This window comes from Ascaphus truei, chromosome 20 (genome assembly GCF_040206685.1).
Source record: "Ascaphus truei isolate aAscTru1 chromosome 20, aAscTru1.hap1, whole genome shotgun sequence".
Taxonomy (NCBI): Eukaryota; Metazoa; Chordata; class Amphibia; order Anura; family Ascaphidae; genus Ascaphus; species Ascaphus truei.
Window position 1 is genome coordinate 8,253,349 of NC_134502.1, and position 24,237 is coordinate 8,277,585.

The 24,237-nt window shown below is 49.2% G+C and overlaps 1 protein-coding gene across 2 annotated transcripts in view; it reads right to left on the reverse strand.

The window, feature by feature from the left end:
- Nucleotides 1–11,427, reverse strand: part of LOC142471228 (uncharacterized) — a 43,034-nt gene extending 31,607 nt beyond the window's left edge. Inside the window, exons 1-2 of one of the 2 annotated variants that reach the window (XM_075578030.1) lie at nucleotides 11,210–11,427; nucleotides 1,220–3,104 (exon numbers count right to left, since the gene is read on the reverse strand). In XM_075578030.1, the coding sequence (XP_075434145.1) occupies nucleotides 1,220–1,222 (3 nt within the window). In that variant the 5' untranslated portion in view covers nucleotides 1,223–3,104; nucleotides 11,210–11,427. Of the gene's footprint in view, nucleotides 1–1,219; nucleotides 3,109–11,209 lie in introns of both variants that reach the window. The other variant, XM_075578029.1, reaches the window with a different exon arrangement.
- Between the last annotated feature and the right edge of the window lie 12,810 nt (nucleotides 11,428–24,237).

A 24,237-nucleotide genomic window follows, 5' to 3' on the forward strand; every position in this document is an offset into this window, starting at 1 on the left:
GCCGCTACGGTAATGAAGTTGCCTGTAAATGCATTTTTCCTACATCTGATTCATGCCGGGGGTTTCCTCTGGTGCTGGTATTAATGTGTATCAGCTCCAGAGACCCCGGCATCAATCCCAGGCAGGAGATATGCATTTTTTTCTGTCCCTCTCTCGGCGCCGCCTCTGGGGCTTCTTGGCAGCTTCAAGCCAACTTTTTCTGGCGAGAGGGATTTCGGAGTAAATTGCCATTCTAGAGCCTCGATAATCCTCGATAACCTTATCGAGGCTACTAGAATTGCACAAGTTTTGAAACTGGCGATAAGTGGTGTATCCCCGCTCACTTGGCTATTTGTTTTTGACGGCAGAAAAAATTGGTTGCTGGCAGCCTGCTATATTGGCAGCCCCTGTTCAAGAGCTTAAATAGCAGACAGCGATTCCAGCCCCTGCCTGAGAATTACATATATGTTTCCTTGTGTTTCTGGCCACCTTAGGTTCTAGTGCTTGAGCCTTCCTTGTTCGTGAGCCTTCCCTCTTCCTGTTGCTGTGCCTTGCCTGTGGCTGAGCCTTCCTTGTTCGTGAGCCATCCCTGTGGCTTCCCTTTTCCGGAGGCTAGCCTGTTGCTGTGGCTAGCCTGTTCATTTGGAATCCCTATTGCTGACCCCAGACCATGACCCCGACCTCGCTGCCTGCCGCCTGCCCTGACCCTTTGCCTGTTGTCTGGACTTTTCACCACTGCCGCCAGCACTGACCTCCTGCCTGCTTACCGACTACGGATACTCTAATAGGACTCTGTCCCGGGTCCCTGGTCAGTTTATTTGCATCCCTACCTCAGCCCTGCGGGTCCGCTTCCTGATCGGAGACGAGCACCGTCACAGCGCTGCCATCTACTGCACGTATTCCCTCACCTGCTGTCTGTAAATTTCCCAACATACCACTTAGATTGTAAGCTCTTCGTGGGCATGGATTTTCTTTCCTATTGTCTGACTTTGTTGTGCTTATGGTATTATAATTCCCGGTACTGTATTGTCAGTGCACAGTGCTGAGTACACTTTGCTTAGTGCTTTATAAAGATATACATACAACTAAAACTTAACAAGCAAACGTAATTAGTACAAGTTAATTGAACTGTAACATCAAACATTGGCATTCTAACAAACAAGTCATGCCAAATAACGCCCAATATAAATAAAATATCAAAGTATGAATTGTAAAGTAATATATTTAGCTAAATACTCACCATCTGGAGCTGGTTCAAGAGCTGGAAGACAAAGGGACATGTTGCAGAAAGATGATCACAAACAGACTGATAAGAACTGTATCAGCTCCTGCCTTTTATACCATGACCTGCTGTGTCCTGGTCCCTCCTCCACCTCCTCTGTCCAATAGGGAGCTCTGGTGAAGATCCCTGACCAATCAGCACATTGGAATTGTCCAAAACTAGCTCTGCTCCCTACTCTGCTCTACTCTCTTACCCCTTATCAATGGTTTCCCTCCAAATAGACTTGTTTTCCTGAGTCTTCAACACAATTGTTTTGATTGAGAGATTTATTTAGCATAAGCAGAAGATTTAAAATCCTGATTTTTATCTAGGGGGTATAATAAAAACAATGTCCAACAAGCTTTTCAACAATCCTTGGAGATGAATAGATCTGATTTGTTACAATCTACTGAAAAGAAAAGGATTGGTAAAAATGACAATAAGGGAACTGATGACTCTCCACCATTGCTCATTACCACCTATAGCAAACATTCTAATTAAATACGATCAATCGGTGAGAAACATTGGGGTGTTTTACAGCTCGATGTTGATCTACAGAACTGCTCTAAAACCATTCCCAGATTTGTATACAGAAGGGCTAAAACAATTGGACATTACTTAGCCCTTATTTTATTCAAATCTCCTACTTCAATAACTGCAAACCCCACCACCTCCTGCAGGTTCCTATACGTGTGGAAATTGCAGTATGTGCAGACATGCAGCTCCTCTGACATTCATTAGATGTCAACGTACAAAAACTAATTACAAAATGAAGACACATATGACATGCAATACTCATTTTGTTATTTATATGGTGAAGTGCGGATATGGCAGTAGACACATTGGTAGGACTATTAAGAGTCAGAATTGCTGAACATCTTAGATCTATTAAGAAATATGATGATAAATATCCAGTTTCAAGTCCCTTCTCAAAATGTTTTTTGGGCTCTATAGATACTTTCACATTCAGTGCATTGGAACATATCCTACCACCGATTAGAGGTGGCAATCGTGAGTCTACACCAAACTGTAGAGAGATGTTCTGGATATATACACTGAGATCTCTTCACCCACTGTGTATGAATATTGATTGGGAGCTCAAACATTTTCTGACTTAGTTCTATATATTCTCCAATGTGTCTACTGCCGGAATTGCTGATGTCCTTAATGTTGTCTTTATTTCTCAAACTGTAGTAGGATATAGAATCCTATAGGGATGCTGCAAAAGTCCCGCAAGACATATTCCACAATGTTTTAAAAAAACGTCTTTAGCATATGTGCTTTATAGCTGGAACCAATAAACAGTAAGCTGTATTCAAGTCCAACAGTATCCAAAATAGTATAAATAGCCTGTATACAGTGTTAGGTATTGCGTGGCATTAGGTGGTATATCGGTTTGTCTCTAGCCATGTGTTGTACCTCTGTTAACCTCCTATGGTTAACCCATGTGTGCTTTGACCCCTATACCCCCTTCCTCCATATGTTGTATACCCCATAGAATAAGGGCTTTCCGGGGTCCTTTCTGGCAACGGGGATGGGGTAGATCGTCTGTAGAGACCTCCGATGTCCTCGCAATAGGACCCGACCACCGCCGTCACCTCATGGTGATGGATTACCATCACTGCCTGGCTCCGTGCAGTCCCACTGGATATATTAAGCGTAATATGCGTCTCCCTTAGGTTTCTCCTGACCGGGAGGGGATGTGGCCATATGCTTCCGCTCTCATGCACCTTCCGATGTGGCTCCCACCGCTGAATGTCTTCCGGTCGGCTCCTGTAATCTGTCCCCTATGGGGCTCCGTAAGGGTTCTCCCTCCGTCTGTCCTCACCGTTGCTTGTGTTAAAGGGATATCCGCAAAACCGCACTGGCTATGGACAAAAGTAGAGTTGAATGAGACCGTGTGGTATACTCACATCCACGGACGCTCTGGTTCCCAATAGGCGTGCTTCAATCTGAAAGTACTCGAAGTAGAAAAGGTGGTTAGAGTTTGAGCACTGCAAGAAAAGCAGGGCTGGAAGTGGGTACAAATAAAAAATAATTTATTTAAATAGGCCTGTAGCCAAGCATACTGGCAAATAAGTGAATCCTCCGACGCGTTTCCTGCCTTATCGGCACTTTAAGATAAAGTGCCGACAAGACAGGAAACGTGTTGGAGGATTCACTTATTTGTCAGTATGTTTGGCTACAGGCCTATTTAAATAAATTATTTTAATAATTTATCAAAAATAAAGTGCCGACAAGGCAGGAAACACGTTGGAGGATTCACTTATTTGTCAGTATATTTGGCTACAGGCCTATTTAAATAAATTATTTTTTACCTCTTCCAGCTCTACTTTTCTCTCAGTGATCAAACTCTAACCACCGTTTTTTATTTCTCAAACCCCTACAGTATCATGATCATAATATGGAATTCAGATTGATGATGTCAATATGCACAATAACCTTTATCTGATTTCATTATCCTTGTTCTAGTCATTGCTTATGTCCTCTATATGTATATTTTACAGGATCTCCTCTTGAGCCAACACTGGTGCACAAAATGACTAAGTTTTTGTTTAAACATACAGGTAGTCCTCGTTATCGAACGAACGAACGAACGTTTCACTTTACAACGAATGGCATATCCAACGCCTTACAATGCAACACTAAGGGCTATTTTTCGATGCCGGAATACGTTATCCGACGCCTGAATTCGTCATCCAACGCTCACCGCCACTGATTTACATGGGACTCCCTTTACAACGTTTTCACTATCCAGCGCTACTCCCAGAACGTATTCCAAACGTATTCCAAACGACTGTTTGTACAATGTACTGTATCTTTCTGTATGTCCTCAGTGTTATTATATATGATTAAGTGTTGTGATGTTATTATTTCTAGTTAAGACACTATGTTAACAAGTATCTCTTTCAATTGGATTCCAGTTGCACCAGATGGATATATCAAGATTAAAATTCGGACACGTCCGGGCCCTTGTTTTTATCCCGTCTTTAATTACATGTATGTAATATTTATTTGTGCTTACATACATGTTTTTGTTTCTTCTTGTTTTGTCATTTCTATTATCAATATCAATGTTGGATTGTCCTCCGACACAGAGGGGCCGCTTGGCACTACCTGTGCGCCGTCACCTGCAGAATCAGGTGTTGCTTCTGCTGCTGATGGCTGCGTGCGTGCGTGCGCAGTGTCCCCTCCCCTCGTGATGTGTATTTAACAGCTGAGACGCCAAGGAAATTCACTCTTTAATAAAGTGCCCTTTGAGAACGAAACCCGTCAGAGATTCACTGTCCCATTTACTCCTCCTATGCTGCGAGATCAATAAATGTTTTTTTAATTATTTTGCTGCCTTAGCCTTAGCCTGTTCCTGCAGTGCACTGCGTTCTTTGTCACTTGGGTGGATACAGCAGAGAAAATGCAAAAATGCATAGAGCAGCGCACTGCTAAGAAAAATGGGAGACAGGTGGTATAAAAAGTGAAAAATGTATTGCCCAACCAGCATAACAAAAAAGGAGGTGCAGAGCCTCCTACGCGTTTCACACCAAATGTGCTTTATCACTTCAGTGGATACCTTTTCTATGACTACTATGACCCAAACAGCAGGAAGCGCGCTGCTGGAGTTTTACACCACCACGCCGTGAGTACTCACTTTATGCTCTTTTTATGCTCATCGGATACTCTCAGGATTGAAAAGAAATCAACGGTCTTATTGATTATTTCCTCCAGGGTTTGTCATTCCGAGGGGAGGGGATCGCCTCCTCCTGTCCTTACTGGCCGGGTTAGTTGTGATTTCCTTATACTTCCCCCAGGACTCCATACCCTTATTTAGGAGGCATTTACTGCTCACACTACAATCTCCGCCACTGGTGGTGTTTGTATTACTATTCTCATAACCTTCTATCAAAATTTGTTTTACAAATAGTGAAAACAGAATATTTTCCCCACATAGGCTCTGTAGCACTGATAATGGACATCCTTATTCTAGTCTAGTGTGTATATATAGTGTAAGCTCTGTGGGACAGTAATGCTCTCACACTGATTATAATGTTATATATATAGAAGTACTGTGAGTGTATATATATAGTGTAAGCTCTGAGGGATAGTAACTCTCACACTGATTACAATGTTATATATAGAAGTAGTGTGAGTGTATATAAAGAGTGTACATTCTGTGGGACAGTAACACACTCACACTGATTACAATGTTATATATAGAAGTAGTGTGAGTGTATATAGAGTGTAAGCTCTGCGGGAAAGTAACTCTCTCACACTGATTACAATGTTATATATAGAAGTAGTGTGTGTGTGTATATATGGAGTATAAGCTCTGTGGGACAGTAACTCACACACTGATTACAATATTATATATAGAAGTAGTGTGAGTGTATATATAGACTGTAAGCTCTGCAGGACAGTAATTCTCTCACACTGATTACAGTGTTATATATAGAAGTAGTGTGAGTGTATATAGAGTGTAAGCACTGCGGGACAGTAACTCTCTCACACTGATTACAATGTTATATATAGAAGTAGTGTGTACTGTATATATAGAGTGTAAGCTCTGTGGGACAGTAACTCTCACACTGATTACAATGTTATATATAGAAGTAGTGTGTGTATATACTGTATAGAGTGTAAGCTCTGTGGGACAGTAACTCTCTAACTGATTACAATGTTATATATAGAAGTAGTGTGAGTGTGTATATTGAGTGTAAGCTCTGCGGGACAGTAACTTTCACACTGATTACAATGTTATATATAGAAGTAGTGTGAGTGTATATACTGTATAGAGTGTAAGCTCTGTGGGACAGTAACTCTCTAACTGATTACAATGTTATATATAGAAGTAGTGTGAGTGTATATATTGAGTGTAAGCTCTGCGGGGAAATAATTATCTCACACATTTTAACTTTATGCGTAATTAAGTTTTTGTCCCAGCTTATAACCTAATAAAGGGAGAAACTGTTCTTGATCGTTCATATGATGATAATAGTTCTCACTCGGGTCCTGACTCTGCTCTGCAGCTCTATCCTGTTGTACTTCCTGTTGTATCTTGCAGTACAGGCTAAAGAGGAAGCCGTTGTTGAGTTGCTGCTAAAATTCTGAGTATTAGTACAACATAGCGAAACATTACACTCTCTCATGTAAATCCATCCGCTCTTACCACCTCCCCCTCCCCCCCCCCCCCCCCCCCCCCACACCAACAAAAAAATTGTTTTAAAAGGTGGCTGTAAAATTACGTGTCAATAACTACATTTTAAAAACGCAGTATGAAGTTAATGCTACCAGTTCAATCCAGTGTGTCAATCTGTGTGGGAAGGAGAAGACAGGTTATGTATATAAATATATATACATAACATTGTAATCAGTGTGAGACAGTTACTGTCCCGCAGAGCTTACACTCTATATATACACTCACAATACTTCTATATATAACATTGTAATCAGTGAGAGAGGGTTACTGTCCCGCAGAGCTTACACTCTATATATACACTCACACTACTTCTATATATAACATTGTAATCAGTGTGAGAGAGTTACTGTCCCGCAGAGCTTACACTCTAAATATACTCTCACACTTCTTCCATATATAACATTGTAATCAGTGTGAGAGAGTTTCTGTCCCGCAGAGCCTTACACTCTAAATATACTCTCACACTTCTTCATATATAACATTGTAAACAGTGTGAGCGAAAATTACTGTCCTGCAGAGCTTACACTCTCTATATAAACACGGTAAATATACATAAACAGCTTTTTTGAGGTGGGGGAAATGAGGGTGTGATGGTGGGGAGTAACCAGGCTATACAATAAAGGTTAGGCCCATCTGGTTACCCCTGAAAACTTTGGGTCCCTTGCAGCTACATAGCACCATAAGCCAGGAACTGTGTAATGTAGCATGCAAAAGTTAGTGACCCCTGCTTTTCCACTTTTCATGTTTCCTTTGTCCCAGAGTCCTGAAACTTCAGGAGTGCAAGTCTTGGGTGGAATATTTGGGTAGAAAATCAGTTATTTTGATTGCTGGAGTTCGGGGGCCAAAGTTACCGGTAATCCCCTAATTCTCCCCGGCGTGCAGGCATGTTACGCGGGTGGAATTACACTGGGGCTCCCCAGTGTCCCCCAAACTCCTGGTTTTCGAGCTCTTATTCATTTCCCTCACAGGTATGGGTCTCGCCAAGACATATTATGTATTAAAATATATTTTATTGTGTTTGGTGCACTTCCTATAAATGTCTATGCAGTCAGCCCAGGCATCCACATCGGTGCCAGGATGTCTGGATAGACATCGGAGTTCAAAGGAGGGAGGATGTCTAAAGGTGACAAAACCATTTGGTGGGCGAGGAAGGGGCGAAGAGCCAGGTCCAGAAAACAAAGGGCACCATGTGGGGACACCTTTTGAGTCTGTCAGACTTGGTGGAGCCTGCCCAGCGGGTGGTAATAGGATAGCCGAGGGAAGATGGCACTCGTAGGCGCATTTTCCATTGGCTAATGCATATTTCCCACCCGGCTTTTCGAGCCGGCTTGGCACGCCCCCTCCTCTGACATCGGCCAAATGACGAGCCTCTGTTTGTATTGGCTAATGGGAGGGTTCTCCCGGTAAGGGTAAGCCCATTCTGACCTCTCCTACCCTGACACCGGCAACACGACCTCCACTCTGCCCTCCGGAGACACGGTTACGCGCTTGTAGGTCGGTGAATCTTAATATCCCCCACCTCAGCCTCGCGGTCCCTTTCTGTTTGTGGTGAGCACTCGTTACAGAGAGGAGGAAGGGAAAGAGGAGGGGACAGAGGCTGGGGGAGGAGATGGGGAGAGAGGAAGAGGAAAAGGAGGAGAGAAGGGAGGCAGGGGAGAGGAGGAGGAGGGGACATAGAAGGGTGGAGATTGGCATGAGAGGGGTCAGGAAGAGATGGGAAGGGGGAGGTGAGAAAGAGTGAGAGAGGAGGGCAGAGGAGAGGAGGGCAGAGAAGTGGATGGGGGGAATGAGGAGAGCAGAGGAGTGGATGGGAGGAGAGGATGGAGGGGAGGATGAGCGGGGAGGAGAAGATGAGGGGAGGAAGGAGAAGGGGGAAGGAGAGGATGGGGGAAGGAGGAGGGGGAGAGTAAAGGAGGAGGGATGAGGGGGGAAGGAAAGGGGCGAGTGTGGGAGAGAAGGGGGAGGAAGGGTAGAGAAGGGAAAGAGGGTGGAGGGGGAATGAAGGGGGGGGAGGGTAGGAGGGTGTAGTCAATAGGTGGTCCTGAATATGTGCTGTCGAGCAAAATTTGCGGCCTGATCGCCCACTGCTATCATGGGGATTGTTAGTGTATAAACTGGAGGGGTCACGTGTCACCAGCAACGTGTCTGATGCCTGAGGCTGATCACCTCGGCCAGGGGCTCACGCATTCAGCGGCTAACCCAAGAACGGCTTCCTCTTTAGCCTGTACTGCAAGGTACAACAGGAAGTACAACAGGATACAGCTGCAGAGCAGAGTCAGGACCCGAGTGAGAACTATTATCATCATATGAACGATCAAGAACAGTTTCTCCCTTTATTAGGTTATAATCTGGGACAAAAACGTAATTACGCAAAAAGTTAAAAACTGTGAGAGAATTATTGTCCCGCAGAGCTTACACTCTATATATACACTCACGCTACTTCTATATATAACATTGTAATCAGTGAGAGAATTATTGTCTCGCAGAGCTTACACTCTATATATACACTCACGCTACTTCTATATATAACATTGTAATCAGTGTGAGATAGTTACTGCCCCGCAGAGCTTACACTCTATATATACACTCACACTACTTCTATGCATAACATTGTAATCAGTGTGTCCCACAGAGCTTACATTCTATATTTAAACACACAGTAGATATACATACACTGCTTTTTTGTGGAGGGGCAAAGGAGGTGGGAATAGGAGAGAGGGGTGAAGGGGAGGATAGGGAAAAGAGAGGGGATAGGATGAGGGGGGATAGAATGAGGAGGAGTGGATAGGATGAGGAGAGGGCTATGATAGGAGGAGGGGGCTGGATGGGAGGAGGGTGTGAGGATTGGAGGAGGAGGAAGGATAGCAGAGGGGTCAAGGATATGGGGGGGGATAGGATATGGGGGGGAGGATAGGAGCAGGAGAGAAGATAGGAGCAGGAGGGGGGGGAAGGATAGGAGGTGAAAGGGGGAGGGATAGAAGGAGGAATAGGAGGAGGAGGGGGATAAGAGAATGAGGGGAGGATTGGAGGAGGGGGAGTATATGAGGTGGGTGGGGTGTATATGAGGAGAGTGAGTGAAAGTTTTGGAGGGGGTGAGTGGGAGTATAGGAGGGGATATAAGAGGGGAATGTGGGAGTGTATGAGGTGGTGCGGTTGTATATGAGGAGGGTTATGGTTGTATATGAAGGGGGTGAGTTGGAGTATATGAGAGGGGGTGTTGTATATAATAGGGGGTAAGTGGGAGTATATGAGAGGGTGGTGTTGTATATGAAGGGGGGTGAGTGGAAGTATATGAGAGGATGGTGTTGTATATGAAGGGGATGAGTGGGAGTATATGAGAGGGGGTGTTGTATATAATGGGGAGTGAGTGGGAGTATATGAGAGGGTTGTGTTATATATGAGGGGGGTGAGTGGGAGTATATGAAAGGGTGGTGTTGTATATGAAGGGGGGTGAGTGGAATTATATGAGAGGATGGTGTTGTATATGAAGGGGATGAGTGGGAGTATATGAGAGGGGGTGTTGTATATAATGGGGGGTGAGTGGGAGTATATGAGAGGGTTGTGTTATATATGAGGGGGGTGAGTGGGAGTATATGAAAGGGTGGTGTTGTATATGAGGGAGGGTGAGTGGGAGTATATGAGAGGGTGATGTTGTATATGAAGGGGGTGAGTGGGAGTATATGAGAGGGTGGTGTTGTATATGAAGGGAGTGAGTGGGAGTATATGAGAGGGTGGTGTTGTATATGAAGGGGGTGAGTGGGAGTATATGAGAGGGTGGTGTTGTATATGAAGGGGGGTGAGTGGAAGTATATGAGAGGGGGTGTTGTATATAATGGGGGGTGAGTGGGAGTATATGAGAGGGTTGTTATATATGAGGGGGGTGAGTGGGAGTATATGAAAGGGTGGTGTTGTATATGAGGGAGGGTGAGTGGGAGTATATGAGAGGGTGATGTTGTATATGAGGGGGTGAGTGGGAGTATATGAGAGGGTGGTGTTGTATATGAAGGGGGTTGAGTGGGAGTATATGAGAGGGTGATGTATATGAAGGGGATGAGTGGGAGTATATGAGAGGGGGTGTTGTATATAATGGGAGTGAGTGGGAGTATATGAGAGGGTGGTGTTGTATATGAGGGGGGTGAGTGGGAGTATATGAGAGGGTGGTGTTGTATATGAGGGTGGTGAGTGGGTGTATATGACAGGGTGGTGTGTATATTAGGGGGGTGAGTGGGAGTATATGAGAGGGTGGTGTTGTATATGAGGGGGGGGGGTGAGTGGGAGTATATGAGAGGGTGGTGTTGTATATGAGGGGGGGTGAGTGGTAGTATATGAGATTGTGGTGTTGTATATGAGGGGGTGAGTGGGAGTATATGAGAGGGTGTTGTATATGAAGGGGGGTGAGTGGGAGTATATGAGAGGGTGTTGTTTATGAAGTGGGGTGAGTGGGAGTATATGAGAGGGTGATGTTGTATATGAGGGGGGGTGAGTGGGAGTATATGAGAGGGTGGTGTTGTATATGAGGGGGGGTGAGTGGGAGTATATGAGAGGGTGGTGTTGTATATGAGGGGGGTGAGTGGGAGTATATGAGAGGGTGTTGTATATGAAGGGGGGTGAGTGGGAGTATATGAGAGGGTGTTGTATATGAAAGGGGGTGAGTGGGAGTATATGAGAGGGTGGTGTTGTATATGATGGGTTAGGATGTAACTAACACGAGAAATAAGATTAAAAGGGGGAAAGGTTTTTTTGCCTTATTACCCTTGCCCCAAACTAAATATACTCACCAGAATATACTCCAGACACCCGAAAAGCGATAATCAGATAGAGAGGGGACGACGACGACAGCCTTATCCTTCTATACTTCGCACAAATTGCAGAGACAGGAAGTGATTCTGTTACAAATACTTTGTCTCAGTACGGTACATACACATTGCACAATAACACCCACAGCCTGAGTCTCCATCCAATGAGAACTATTCACCCAGGGTGGGGGAAAGAGAGAGGTGTGTGTACAGTATGTATATGCGTATATAACATGGTATGTCCCATAATACGTGTGTGTGTGTGTGTGTGTGTGTGTGTGTGTGTGTGTGTGTGTGTGTGTGTGTGTGTGTGTGTGTGTGTGTGTGTGTGTGTGTGTGTGTGTGTGTGTGTGTGTGTGTCACTGGGGGGGGTGTGGCCGGTAGGGTTGGAATCCCCCCCCCCCTTCACAGCTAGGCGGTGTCTCCCTGGGTGGGCGGGTTGGAATCCCCCCCCCCTTCACAGCTAGGCGGTGTCTCCCTGGGTGCGCGGGTGGGTGACTGAGTGGGTGCGCGGGTGGGTGACTGAGTGGGTGCACGGGTGGGTGACTGAGTGGGTGCGCGGGTGGGTGACTGAGTGGGTGTGCGACTGCGCGGGTGGGCGGGTGCGTGGGTAGGTGCGTGGGTGGGTGACTGGGTGGGTGCGCGGGTGGGTGACTGAGTGGGTGCGCTGGTGGGTGACTGAGTGGGTGCACGGGTGGGTGACTGAGTGGGTGCGCGTCTGAGCGGGTGCATGGGTGGGTGCGTAGGTGGGTGCACGGGTGGGTGCGTGGGTGGGTGACTGAGTGGGTGCGTGGGTGGTTGACTGAGTGGGTGCGTGGGTGGGTGCGCAGTTGGGTGACTGAGTGGGTGCATGGGTGGGTGACTGAGTGGGTGCGCAGTGGGTGACTGAGAGGGTACTTGGGTGGGTGACTGAGTGGGTGCGCAGGTGGGTGACTGAGTGGGTGTGCGGGTTGGTGACTGAGTGGGTGCGTGGGTGGGTAACTGAGTGGGTGCGTGGGTGGGTGACTGAGTGGGTGCGTGGGTGGGTGACTGAGTGGGTGTGTGGGTTGGAGACTGAGTGGGTGACTAAGTGGGTGCACGGTTGGGTGACTGAGTGGGTGCGCGGGTGGTTGACTGAGTGGGTGCGTGGGTGGGTGCGCGGTTGGGTGACTGAGTGGGTGCATGGGTGGGTGACTGAGTGGGTGCACGGGTGGGTGACTGAGTGGGTGCGTGGGTAGGTGACTGAGTGGGTGCGCAGGTGGGAGACTGAGTGGGTGCGTGGGTGCGCTGGTGGGTGCGTGGGTGGGTGACTGAGTGGGTGCGCGGGTGGGTGACTGAGTGGGTGCGCAGGTGGGTGACTGAGTGGGTGCGCGGGTGGGTGCGTGGTTGGGTGACTGTAATGCAAGAGTGGTGGGGGTGAAAAGCAAGAGTGGGGGGGCTGAAAGGCAAGAGTGGGGTGTGAAAGGCAAGAGTGGGGGGGGTTAAGGCAAGAGTGGGGGGGTGAAGGCAAGAGTGGGGGGGGTGAAGGCAGGAGCGGGGTGTGAAGGCAACAGTGGGGGGTGAATTCAAGAGTGGGGGGGCAAGAAGGCAAGAGTGGGGGGGGTGAAGGCAAGAGTGGGGGCGGGTGAATTCAAGAGTGGGGGGGCAAGAAGGCAAGAGTGGGGGGGGGGGTGAAGGCAAGAGTGGGGGCGGGTGAAGGCAAGAGTGGGGGGGTGAAGGCAAGAGTGGGGTGGGTGAAGGCAAGAGTGGGGGGGGGTGAAGGCAAGAGTGAGGGGGGGTGGGGGCGGGTGAAGGCAAGAGTGGGGGGGTGAAGGCAAGAGTGGGGTGGGTGAAGGCAAGAGTGGGGGGGTGAAGGCAAGAGTGAGGGGGGTGAAGGCAAGAGTGGGGGGGTGAAGGCAAGAGTGGGGGGCGGGTGAAGGCAAGAGTGGGGGGGTGAAGGCAAGAGTGGGGTGGGTGAAGGCAAGAGTGGGGGGGTGAAGGCAAGAGTGGGGGGGTGAAGGCAAGAGTGGGGGGGTGAAGGCAAGAGTGGGGGGGTGAAGGCAAGAGTGGGGGGGTTGTGAAGGCAAGAGTGGTGGGGGGGTGAAGGCAAGAGTGGGTGGCGGTGAAGGCAAGAGTGGGGAGGGGTGAAGGCAAGAGTGGGGGGGTGAAGGCAAGAGTGGGGGGTGAAAGGCAAGAGTGGTGGGGGGGGTGAAAGTCAAGAGTGGGAGGGGGGGTGAAAGGCAAGAGTAGGGGGGTGATGGGCGAGGTACACCGGCCAATGAGAGCCGTGGGGGGGTGGGACACAGGGGGGGGTGAGCCAATGAGAGCTGTGGGAGGGCGGCCGGCCCATGGACCGACGGACCAATCAGATTGCCCCTAGACACGGACATACAATGGTTTAAAAATAAATAAATAAATATATATATTTATATGTAACGGGTTTTCTGACCTGGCCTGACCCACCCAATCTCATATTGGCCCCTGTGGTCTAACCAGTCCCCATTACAGTGTGATGTCTGGTGGTGCACCTGTTGGCAACAGGACTCCTGAGTCTCCCGCATGATGTGGTGTGGAGATTGCCAACCCAGACAGGCAGCTGAGGTAGTGTACTTGAGTCCTACCTAGATCCAGTGCAGCGCCTCCACCTCATCAGGATCCCAGCGTGAGCTTGTGGATGGTCCTGGTGAGGAACTCCTCCGTGGTGCTCCTCTCTGTGCAATTATTCCACACTTACACATGAGAGTGTCTTTAATCAGGAACATCTTTATTGATGGATGTGGGCTAGCTGCCCTCCACAATGGGTGTATTTAGCCACACATAATTGTTCAGCTGCTTCCCTTTGAAAGGTATAGTTCTCCTAATGTAGGGATTCCCTATCCCCGCAGGGATATCTACCCTGTGCCAGGTCCCTGGTCACAGACTCATAATCAGCAACTTATAACTTAATCACTCTTCACTCCTTCCAGAACTGGGAAGAACCTATTACCTAATCCCTAACTTTTGATCAGTGCTGTGCCTTATGTATCCTCTGGGGGCTGACACAACTCTGACATCACTAATTATGGATTCAGAGCATGTGACCACTCCCATCCATACATAGGGCACCTCACCAGGGTGTGAGGGCAAACCTCCATAATTACTGCTGGCATGCCCATAACTTACCAGGCCTTATTGTCAGCAGGAGAGATGACTGCAGCCATTTTACAGCATGGTTAAATTCTCCCCCTGGTGAATCCCACCGTCCCCGGCTGGGACCTAAATTTGAAGTACCTTTCTTCAGGAAGCACTGTAAAATGAAAACACACACATAATTATTGTAACTTTACAGCTTCAGGGAAAACACATTGCGCCAAGCGCGCCCCGACCAGCAGCCACGAACTCGCGCAACAGCTACCCTGTACTTCCTAATAATAGTGCCGGGGATCGGGTTTCTTAACCTCCCGACCCCCCATGTCCAGGACCGTCACGCTATAACTACACGGCAAACCCCTCTCAGGCCGGTACACCACCTTGTGTTTATAAACCTATGCTCCACACCCTTATTAGGTGTTCAATCCGTTCCTCCGCCTTACTGCCAGTAATGGCACCCCCCTTATTGACCATGTATTCCTCTATGGTCTCCCTTAACCATTGGTCCCTGTTATCCTCAATCTCCTGCATGAGGGGTTCTGGGACGTATGGATACTCCAAGCCATGGGAGTTCTTGTATTTAGCTGTAATGGCCCTTTCAGCCCGGCTACACCTAGTTAAATTGGCGTTCCCCGCTCTCCCTGGTAATACCCAGGACAAGGGCTCATCTGGGTCCACAGGGTCTGATAACATCTCAGGACCCATTGGTTCAATCTCGTTTCGGCCTATTAGGAACCACCTGAATTGTAATTCTTTCCTTCTTTCGGCGGGCGTGAACTCCCCTTTAGCCCACCAGTAGTCCACCACATCATCCTTTTCTAAAAGAAACCGCGTGCGGTCCATCCACCCCACATATCCCTCAAATAAGGGAGCCCACCAACGGGTCTCCCTAGGCCTCTCGGGCCCAGACTCTAGAGAGTCTCCCTCTTCGGTACCCCCCCAAGAGCATACCCCGGAGGTCCCCGCTGAACGGGGTCTGGACCACCTTTCATGTTTCGGCGTCTCCTCCAATTGCACATCAGCCTCTTCAGGCACCGATCGGGACTTCGACACGTGCCCCAACTGTCCTCCACCCCTTGAACCACCCTCAAAGGCATAACTGCCTACTCTCCAGATACATCCACACGGGAAACCACAGCCCCTCACAGCGACCAGCAGTCAACACACATCCACGCCAAGGAAGAGGCGACCGCAAGGACCCTCTCGGTAACTACCTCAGAACGCGACCAACACGCCGATGCCTCAGGCCTGACAGACATGGCCAAGTACATGATCCGGTGTGACATGGTGCAAACAGGACTCACCAACTTTGACGACCGTCCTGAGAACTACCGGATGTGGAAGTTCACGTTCAAGAACGCAATCAAGATCCTGGGCTTCTCAGCAAGGGAAGAGCTCAACCTGCTATCCAAATCCACGAAGTGGCAAGGACAAAGTACGATCCCAGTTTCATCTTGGGTGCGCAAACCACACACAGTGCAAGCAGCCTGAGGAATGAGAGACCAGTGGTGAGATACGGTAACACTCAAACACCCATCTCGGTCCACAGGACGGGCGTGTCTCCCACGACCCAAACTACTCCAGATCAGTCGGTCGCCGGAGACGAAAAACCAAGGGACCCAAACAGGGAATGTCCCATACACAAGAAGCCACACCCACTTAACAGATGATTTGGGTTCAGGATGAAGTCCCTAGAGGAATGCAAGAAGTTACTCGGAGAATTCGGAGACTGCTTCAGGTGCTGCGACTCCACGACTCACCTAGCCAAGGACTGTAAAGAGGCCATCAAATGTGCAGTGTGAAAAAGTGACAAGCACGTAACATCTCTACATCCAGAGGCGCTGACACTCCACCAACTCAACAACCCATCCTCCGTAGCGGAGCATGGCAGGGAGGAAGGAGAAGGAGAGCCAACATCTGTCACGTCTCAGTGCACCGAGTTTTGCGGAAAACGAAGTGACAAAATGTCCTGCTCCAAAATATGCCTTGTCGCAGTGCACCCCCAGGGACAACCTGAGAAGGCTATTCGGATGTATGCAATCCTCGACGATCAAAGTAACAGATTATTGGCAAAGACGGAATTCTTCAACTTATTCAACTCACAAGACAATGCCTCACCCTACACCCTCAGAACCTGTGCAGGGTCAACTGAGACAACAGGGAGAAGAGCAAGTGGTTACATCATACGTTCAGTGGATAACAGAGTGAAGATAGCTCTCCCCACACTTAACGAGTGCAACCACATGGCTGCAAACAGGGATGAGATTCCCACACCAGACATGGCACGCCATCACCCGCACCTCAGAGGAATAGCCAACTACATCCCGCCGGTAGAACAAGGTGCCAAGATCTTGCTGCTGCTCGGTAGGGACATCTTGAGAGTGCACAAAGTCTGTAAACAGCGTAACAGACCCCACAACGCACCATACGCCGAAAGACGACTTAGGATGGGTGACAGTGGGCAACTGTCAGGGCGTGCTCACCACAAACGAGACGGGACCGCGGTGCTGAGGTGGGATAGGATATAACGCCACCCACAGCCACGAGGGCACGTCTTGAGAGTAGAGTAATCTGGGAGTTCGGATCGGGGCAGGAGAGGTACGGATGGTAGAGGGTGCTGTATGCAAAGTCCGGGGTAGAGATAAGGACGTAATCTTTTACCGTTTGCCAGGATCGGGATTCCAGAGGTGCGGAGAGTCGTTTTGCCGTATGCCGAGTTCGGGATGCCATAGGTGCAGGTAGACGTAGTGGAAGCCGGTTCGGTACACGAGGAGGACTGCAAAAACAAAACAGGACAAGACAGGACTAGGAAGGCAGAGAGTGAGGAGAACAACTGGTTCTATGCTCAGCCAACGAGTCAGTGACACTGTTAGGTATATATAGGAGAGCGGGTCCAATGGCAGCGCAGCAAAGTAGGGGTGTGTGGAAGGGCCAGGCTACAGGCAGGGATAGGTCCAGCATGAGTCTCAGGGGAGGAGCCATAAAGCCCAGTAGTCAGAATGCATTGGATTGCAGCAATGGTTTGAGGTGCTGTGCCTTTAAGGGGTTGGTGCGGCTCCGTGTGGCCGTGCCTCTGTGTAGCTGTGTTGCGGCCGCGTGACCGAGCGTAGCCGCCGGACCGAGAGTAGAAGGGGAGTTTTGGCGTGCGCGCGCGCACGCCCACGTGGAGTAGTGATTGGCGTTCCGGAGAGAGGCTGCCTGCGTGCCACGGGAGGACCCGTCAGAGCTGCCGGTAAGTGAGGAGCACGCCGAGGGCGGCGTGACTCCCAGACCCTTACAGTACCCCCCCTTCAGGGGCGACCTCCGGGCGTCCATGAGATGGCTTGGAGGGATTCTTACGATGGAAAGCCTGGATGAGTCGAGGTGCGTGGAGATCCCGGTGGGGAATCCAGGAACGTTCCTCTGGTCCAAACCCCTCCAGTGGACCAGGTATTGTACTCCACCTCTGGAAATCCTAGAATCCACGATAGCCTGAACCTCGTACTCCTGTTGACCTTGGATCAGAAGAGGAAGTGGAGGAGACGTAGTCTTAGAAAAGCGAGGACTCTGGAATGCTGGTTTAAGCAACGATATATGAAAGACTGACGGAATCTTCATCGAGGGTGGAAGGCGTAGGCGATAAGCCACAGGATTAATCCTCCTGACCACAGGAAAGGGACCGAGGAACTTAGGTGCTAGCTTCATGGTCGGAACCTTTAGTCGGATATTCCTGGAAGAAAGCCAAACCCTGTTTCCTGGGACGAATTCCGGAACCGGGCGTCGAAGGCGGTCTGCCTGGAGTTTCTGTCTCCCTGTAGCCACCTTTAAGTTCTCCTGAATCCTTGTCCATAAGTCTTTCAGCTGGGAGATGCGCTTGTCAACCACTGGTACTCCTGAGGATAGAGGGGAGAAGGGTAGGCGGGAAGGATGAAAACCACAATTTATGAAGAAGGGAGATTCTTGAGTGGAGTCATTGCGAAGGGCGTTAAGAGCAAACTCAGCCCAAGGAAGCAGATCCATCCAATCATCCTGTGTATCGGTTATGAAACACCGAAGGTATTGTTCCAGGTTTTGGTTGGTCCTCTCTGTCTGCCCATTGGTCTGTGGGTGGTATCCCGAGGAAAATTGAAGTGAAATACCCATTTTACGGGAAAAGGCTCGCCAAAATCTTGACACAAATTGGGACCCACGATCAGAGACGATGGTTGCAGGCACTCCGTGAAGACGAAAAATCTCCTGGATGAAAACATCCGCAAGCCTGGAGGAATTTGGAAGACCCCTCAAGGGAACAAGGTGCATCTGTTTGGAAAAACGATCAATGACCACAAGAATCGTATTCTTTCCTTTGGAGTCTGGAAGCTCTACAATGAAGTCCATAGAAATATGGTTCCAGGGGCGATCTGGAATGGGTAAGGGAAGAAGAAGGCCTGCTGGTTTGACCCGAGGTACTTTGTTGCGGGCGCACGTGCCACACGCTTTAACAAACTCCTCCACATCCTTAGCCCTCTCTGGCCACCAGAAGGTACGTTGAACAAGGTCATTGGTTTTCCGTATCCCTGGATGTCCTGCTGATTTAGAGGAATGGCACCACTCGAGAACCCTTTTGCGGTGTTGGGGTGCCGTGTAGAGTCTTCCCTCCGGAACCTTGAGCCCCCTCGGAACTTGTGATTGTTCGGATCGAATTTTGTCCAAAATATCAAAGAAATTGGCGGATAGGATACATCTAGAGGGAATAATTGTCTCTAACTGTTCTTCAGACTTGTCCTCTGCCAGGAACTGTCGAGACAGAGCGTCCGCCTTTAGATTTTTGGAGCCAGGAATAAAGGAGATAAGAAAATTGAATCGTGAAAAAAATAGTGCCCAGCGGGCTTGTCGAGAGCTCAAACGACGTGCCCCTTCTAAGTAGAGAAGGTTCTTATGGTCTGTGAGTATGGTTATAGGTGTCTCCGTACCCTCTAAGAAATGTCTCCACTCTTCTAATGCCAACTTGATCGCCAAAAGCTCCCGGTTCCCGACATCGTAATTCCATTCTGCGGACGAAAATTTCTTCGAGAAGAAGGCACATGGGTGAAGTCTGGCTAAGGGAGAGGTCCTTTGGGATAATACAGCCCCAGCCCCGATGTCCGAGGCATCTACCTCCAAGGTAAATGGAAGTTTAGGATCTGGGTGGGTGAGGATAGGGGCAGACACAAAAGCCTTTTTTAGCAGATTAAATGCCCGTATGGCGGTCTCAGACCATGATGAAAGATCTGCACCCTTCTTAGTGAGATCAGTTATGGGAGATACCGTAGAAGAAAAATTGCGAATGAAGCGTCGATAATAATTTGCAAAACCTAGAAAGCGTTGCACGGCTTTGAGAGTGGTCGGACGGGGCCAGTCCAAGATAGCCTTACTGTAAGTTTCTCTGGATCCATATTGAATCTGGAGTCAGAGATAACGTATCCCAAAAAAGCCACCGACCTGAGATGGAACCGACATTTCTCCAATTTCGCAAAGAGATGGTTCTCCCGAAGGCGTAACAGCACTTGTTGAACGTGTTTGATGTGTTCTTGAGGAGATTTAGAAAAGATTAGGATGTCATCTAGGTAAACGATAAGAAATGTGTTAAGAATGTCCCGAAAAATCTCATTGACGAAATCCTGGAAAACTGCTGGTGCGTTGCACAGACCGAATGCATGACCAGGTATTCGTAGTGGCCGTCATGGGTGTTAAAAGCAGTCTTCCACTCGTCCCCCTCACGTATCCTTACTAAATTGTAGGCACCTCTTAAATCCAATTTAGAAAAGATGTTTGCTCCCTGGGGACGGTCGAAGAGTTCCGGTATCAAGGGCAGTGGGTAGCGGTTCTTGCGTGTGATGTTATTCAAACCCCGGTAGTCTATGCATGGACGAAGAGAACCGTCCTTCTTTTTGACAAAAAAGAAACCTGCTCCGACTGGAGAGGAAGACATTCGGATGAAACCCCTCTCTAAATTCTCTGCAATGTAAGTGTTCATGGCTTTAGTCTCTGGGAGAGAGAGAGCATAGGATCGTCCTCTGGGAAGAGGTGCCCCGGGTAGTAGGTCAATAGGACAGTCGAACGAATGGTGCGGAGGTAGAACCTCGGAACGTGCTTTGTCGAACACATCATGGAATTCCCAGTACACAGAAGGTAGGGAATCGACCTTCTCTGGCAGGGTAGTCAACCCACCAATCTTCGGAAAATCCTGGTACATGTCTTGGCACAAGGAGCACTCCACTGGATAGGTTCCCGATCCGTCCAGTCGATGCGAGGCTTATGGAGTTGAAGCCAAGGAAGACCCAAAATCAGCTCAACAGAGGGAGTGTGGATAACATCGAGAGTAATGATCTCCGTATGGACGTCGACGAACTGCAGTAGGAGAGGCACCATCTGTAGCGTGATGAATGCCGGCTGTAGAGGTCGACCGTCAATAGCCTCCAGACCTACTGGCATCTTCTTACTGATAAATGGAATATTGTTCCGTCTAGCAAAAGTCTCATCGATGAAATTGCCTGCGGAACCGGAATCAATGAACGCCCGTGCTTGAGTGTGAAATCCCTCTCCAGTCAGTGTTATTGGCAACATTATCCTGGTGGGAAGTACGTCTTTGACGATGGGAGAAAGTGTCAGTATTCCCAATGAAACTCTCCGGGATTTCATTGGGAGTTGGCGTTTCCCGGCTTGTGGGGACACTGGGGTAATATGTGACCGGAATTGCCACAGTACATGCAGAGACCGGCATTGCGCCGACGTTGTTTTTCAGCAGCACACAGCTGGTTACCTCCCAACTGCATAGGTTCCGGGACGTCCACGGAAGGGGGTGTAGGAGCCATGAACGATGGAGCAAGATGCTTTGAAACCCGTTGACGGTAACGAGAACGTTAATTTCTCCGCTCCGGTCCACTCGAACACACAGACTGATCAAATCCTCTAGGTCAGTAGGACGTTCCCGCGCTGCGAGCTCATCCTTTAGGGATTCAGACAGACCTTGCCAAAACGCTGAAGATAGTGCTTCGTTATTCCATCCCGTCTCAGCAGCAAGTGTGCGGAACTCCACAGCATACCGGGAGACGGGTCGATCTCCCTGGGTTATGTGATGAAGAGAAGATGCTACCGTTAATTGCCATGCAGGGGTATCGAAGACTCTTCGGAATTCCTCGACGAAGAGATCGATGTCCTGTGTGAGAGGGCCTTGTTGTTCCCAGATGGGAGAAGCCCATGCCAGCACCTCGTCGATGAGAAGAGCCACGATATAGCCGACCGTGGAGACAGAAGAGACAAAACGAGAGGGCGAGAGTCGAAATTGGATGAGGCATTGGTTAAGGAAGTTCCTACATCCTTGGGGATCCCCGGCATAGTGTTTGGGAGCCGGAATACGAGGTTCCAAAGCAAATGGAGGTGCTGGAAAGGCGGTTGCGGAAGCTGTGGAAGCCACGGGCGAAGGTTGCCGACTGAGAGCTCGGACTTGAACAGTAAGCGACTGAAGGCTTTGCTGTAACGTATCCATTCGCCTATCAGCTTGTTCCAAATAAGTCTCTAACCTGGTGAAGAGATTAGTATGGGCATTTATAGAGCGCTCCACCTCAGCGGGGTCCATGTTTGTAGGGCTGAGCATAATGTCAGGGCGTGCTCACCACAAACGAGACGGGACCGCGGTGCTGAGGTGGGATAGGATATAATGCCACCCACAGCCACGAGGGCACGTCTTGAGAGTAGAGTAGTCTGGGAGTCCGGATCGGGGCAGGAGAGGTACGGATGGTAGAGGGTGCTGTATGCAAAGTACGGGGTAGAGATAAGGACGTAATCTTTTACCGTTTGCCAGGATCAGGATTCCAGAGGTGCGGAGAGTCGTTTAACCGTATGCCGAGTTCGGGATGCCAGAGGTGCGGGTAGACGTAGCGGAAGCCGGTTCGGTGCACGAGGAGGACTGCAAAAACAAAACAGGACAAGACAGGACTAGGAAGGCAGAGAGTGATGAGAACACCTGGTTCTATGCTCAGCCAACGAGTCAGTGACACTGTTAGGAATATATAGGAGAGCGGGTCCAATGGCAGCGCAGCAAGGTAGGGGTGTGTGGAAGGGCCAGGCTACGGCAGGGATAGGTCCAGCATGAGTCCCAGGGGAGGAGCCATAAAGCCCAGTAGTCAGACTGCATTGGATTGCAGCAATGGTTTGAGGTGCTGTGCCTTTAAGGGGTTGGTGCGGCTCTGTGTGGCCGCGCCTCTGTGTAGCTGTGCTTGCGGCCGCGTGACCGAGCGTAGCCGCCGGACCGAGAGTAGAAGGGGAGTTTTGGCGTTCCGGAGAGAGGCTGCCTGCGTGCCGCGGGAAGATCCGTCGGAGCTGCCGGTAAGTGAGGAGCACGTCGAGGGCGGCGTGACTCCCAGACCCTTACAGCAACGTGTGCACTGACAAAGGGCACAGAACAGACTTTGTTGACACCCGCAGAACGTTGATAACAGAATGCGGGCACACACCCCACTCTGAACCATGTCTTGGCCATCTCCAAGTGACAAGTGGGCCAAGTGAGGAGAAGAGACAAGTTCATACCCCTGAGATCAACAAAAACATCTTCACATCAGGGGGATGTGACAATGGCCTAGGATGCTTAGTAGTTCAGACAACTAAGGATGATGAGTCGACTCCACTGAAGGAAGAAGGTAACCTCCTGAAGGTGCCCGACAAAGGGATCGTCAAAAAGAAAATAAACAATTGGACGGTCCTCCTGCGAGCAATGGCACAGCTAAGACGTACAGCCATTCCTCTCCGCAAAATACCAAGTGGCCACAGCTGGTATGACCGCAGAAGATTGCGCCCTGCAGGTGAAGCCACAGGGGCAAAAAGACTGTCCTCTCACTCAAAAGAGACAGTTGCAGAAACATTTCATAAAGGGATTTACAAGGACAAAAGAGACTGTTCTTCGTCATGTCCAGAGAGAAAATAACATCCTGACGGCAGTTAACAAAGAAATACAAAGGCATTTCACCAAAATACGTGGAGACGTTCTCGTGCAAGAGAAACGTTCCGATGACCTTGGGTGCACAGCGTTCCAGACAACAAGGGACGGTAACAAACAAGCACCATCGATGGAAGATGGAGAATTCCAGAAGTTAATGGATAAGGAGCTCTTCAAAGACAGATCGGGCAGTTGGGTGACCCCGCTACCATTCCGTTCACCAAAAAGACGCCTCCCAAACAACAGAGTACATGCCAAATCTAGGCTCACTTCGCTCCGCTGCGACCTACAAAGGAAACCGGAGACCAAACATAACTTTGTGGCCTTCATCCAGAAGACATTACTTAGTGGCCACGCAAAGCCAGCACCTCACTGAAGGAAGGTGAAGAATGTCGGTACCTTCCATCATCTGTCCACCACCATCAGAAACCCGGTCAGATCTGGGCAACGTTCAGCTCCAATGCTCAGCACCAGGAAGCCTCTCCAAACGACGCCCTATGCACTGGGCCAGACTTGTCAGACAGTCTTCCAGGAGTGCTGATTCGCAAGGAGCCAGAAGCCATTACCTTCCGTCAAACACCAGGTGATGGAGTGACAGACTATCACGACTGGCACATCCACAAGGTGATGCCCTCTGTAGAGAAAACTACAGAGATAAAAGGACTGTTCTCTCATAGATCTAAGAAACAGGATCAGAAACGTTTGCGAAAGACATTGTGGTGCACCCAGCTAACCTGGACCGTTGCATCCGCTTAGCATCCTTTGCCATAGAACCTTTGCCAAGGAACTTTGCAGCCAGTGATACCGGCCGGTATCACATCGTTGTGTGGACATGGACCTTTGCATTGTTTTGTGAATACGAAGTTATCTATGTCATGCATTGCACATATGTTCCACATAATCCAGTTATATAGTGGTATCTCCAGATACCAGACGAGGAGTGTCATGGAACCAGTAAGCCCATTTCTGCTCTCTCTGATCACCCTCCCCC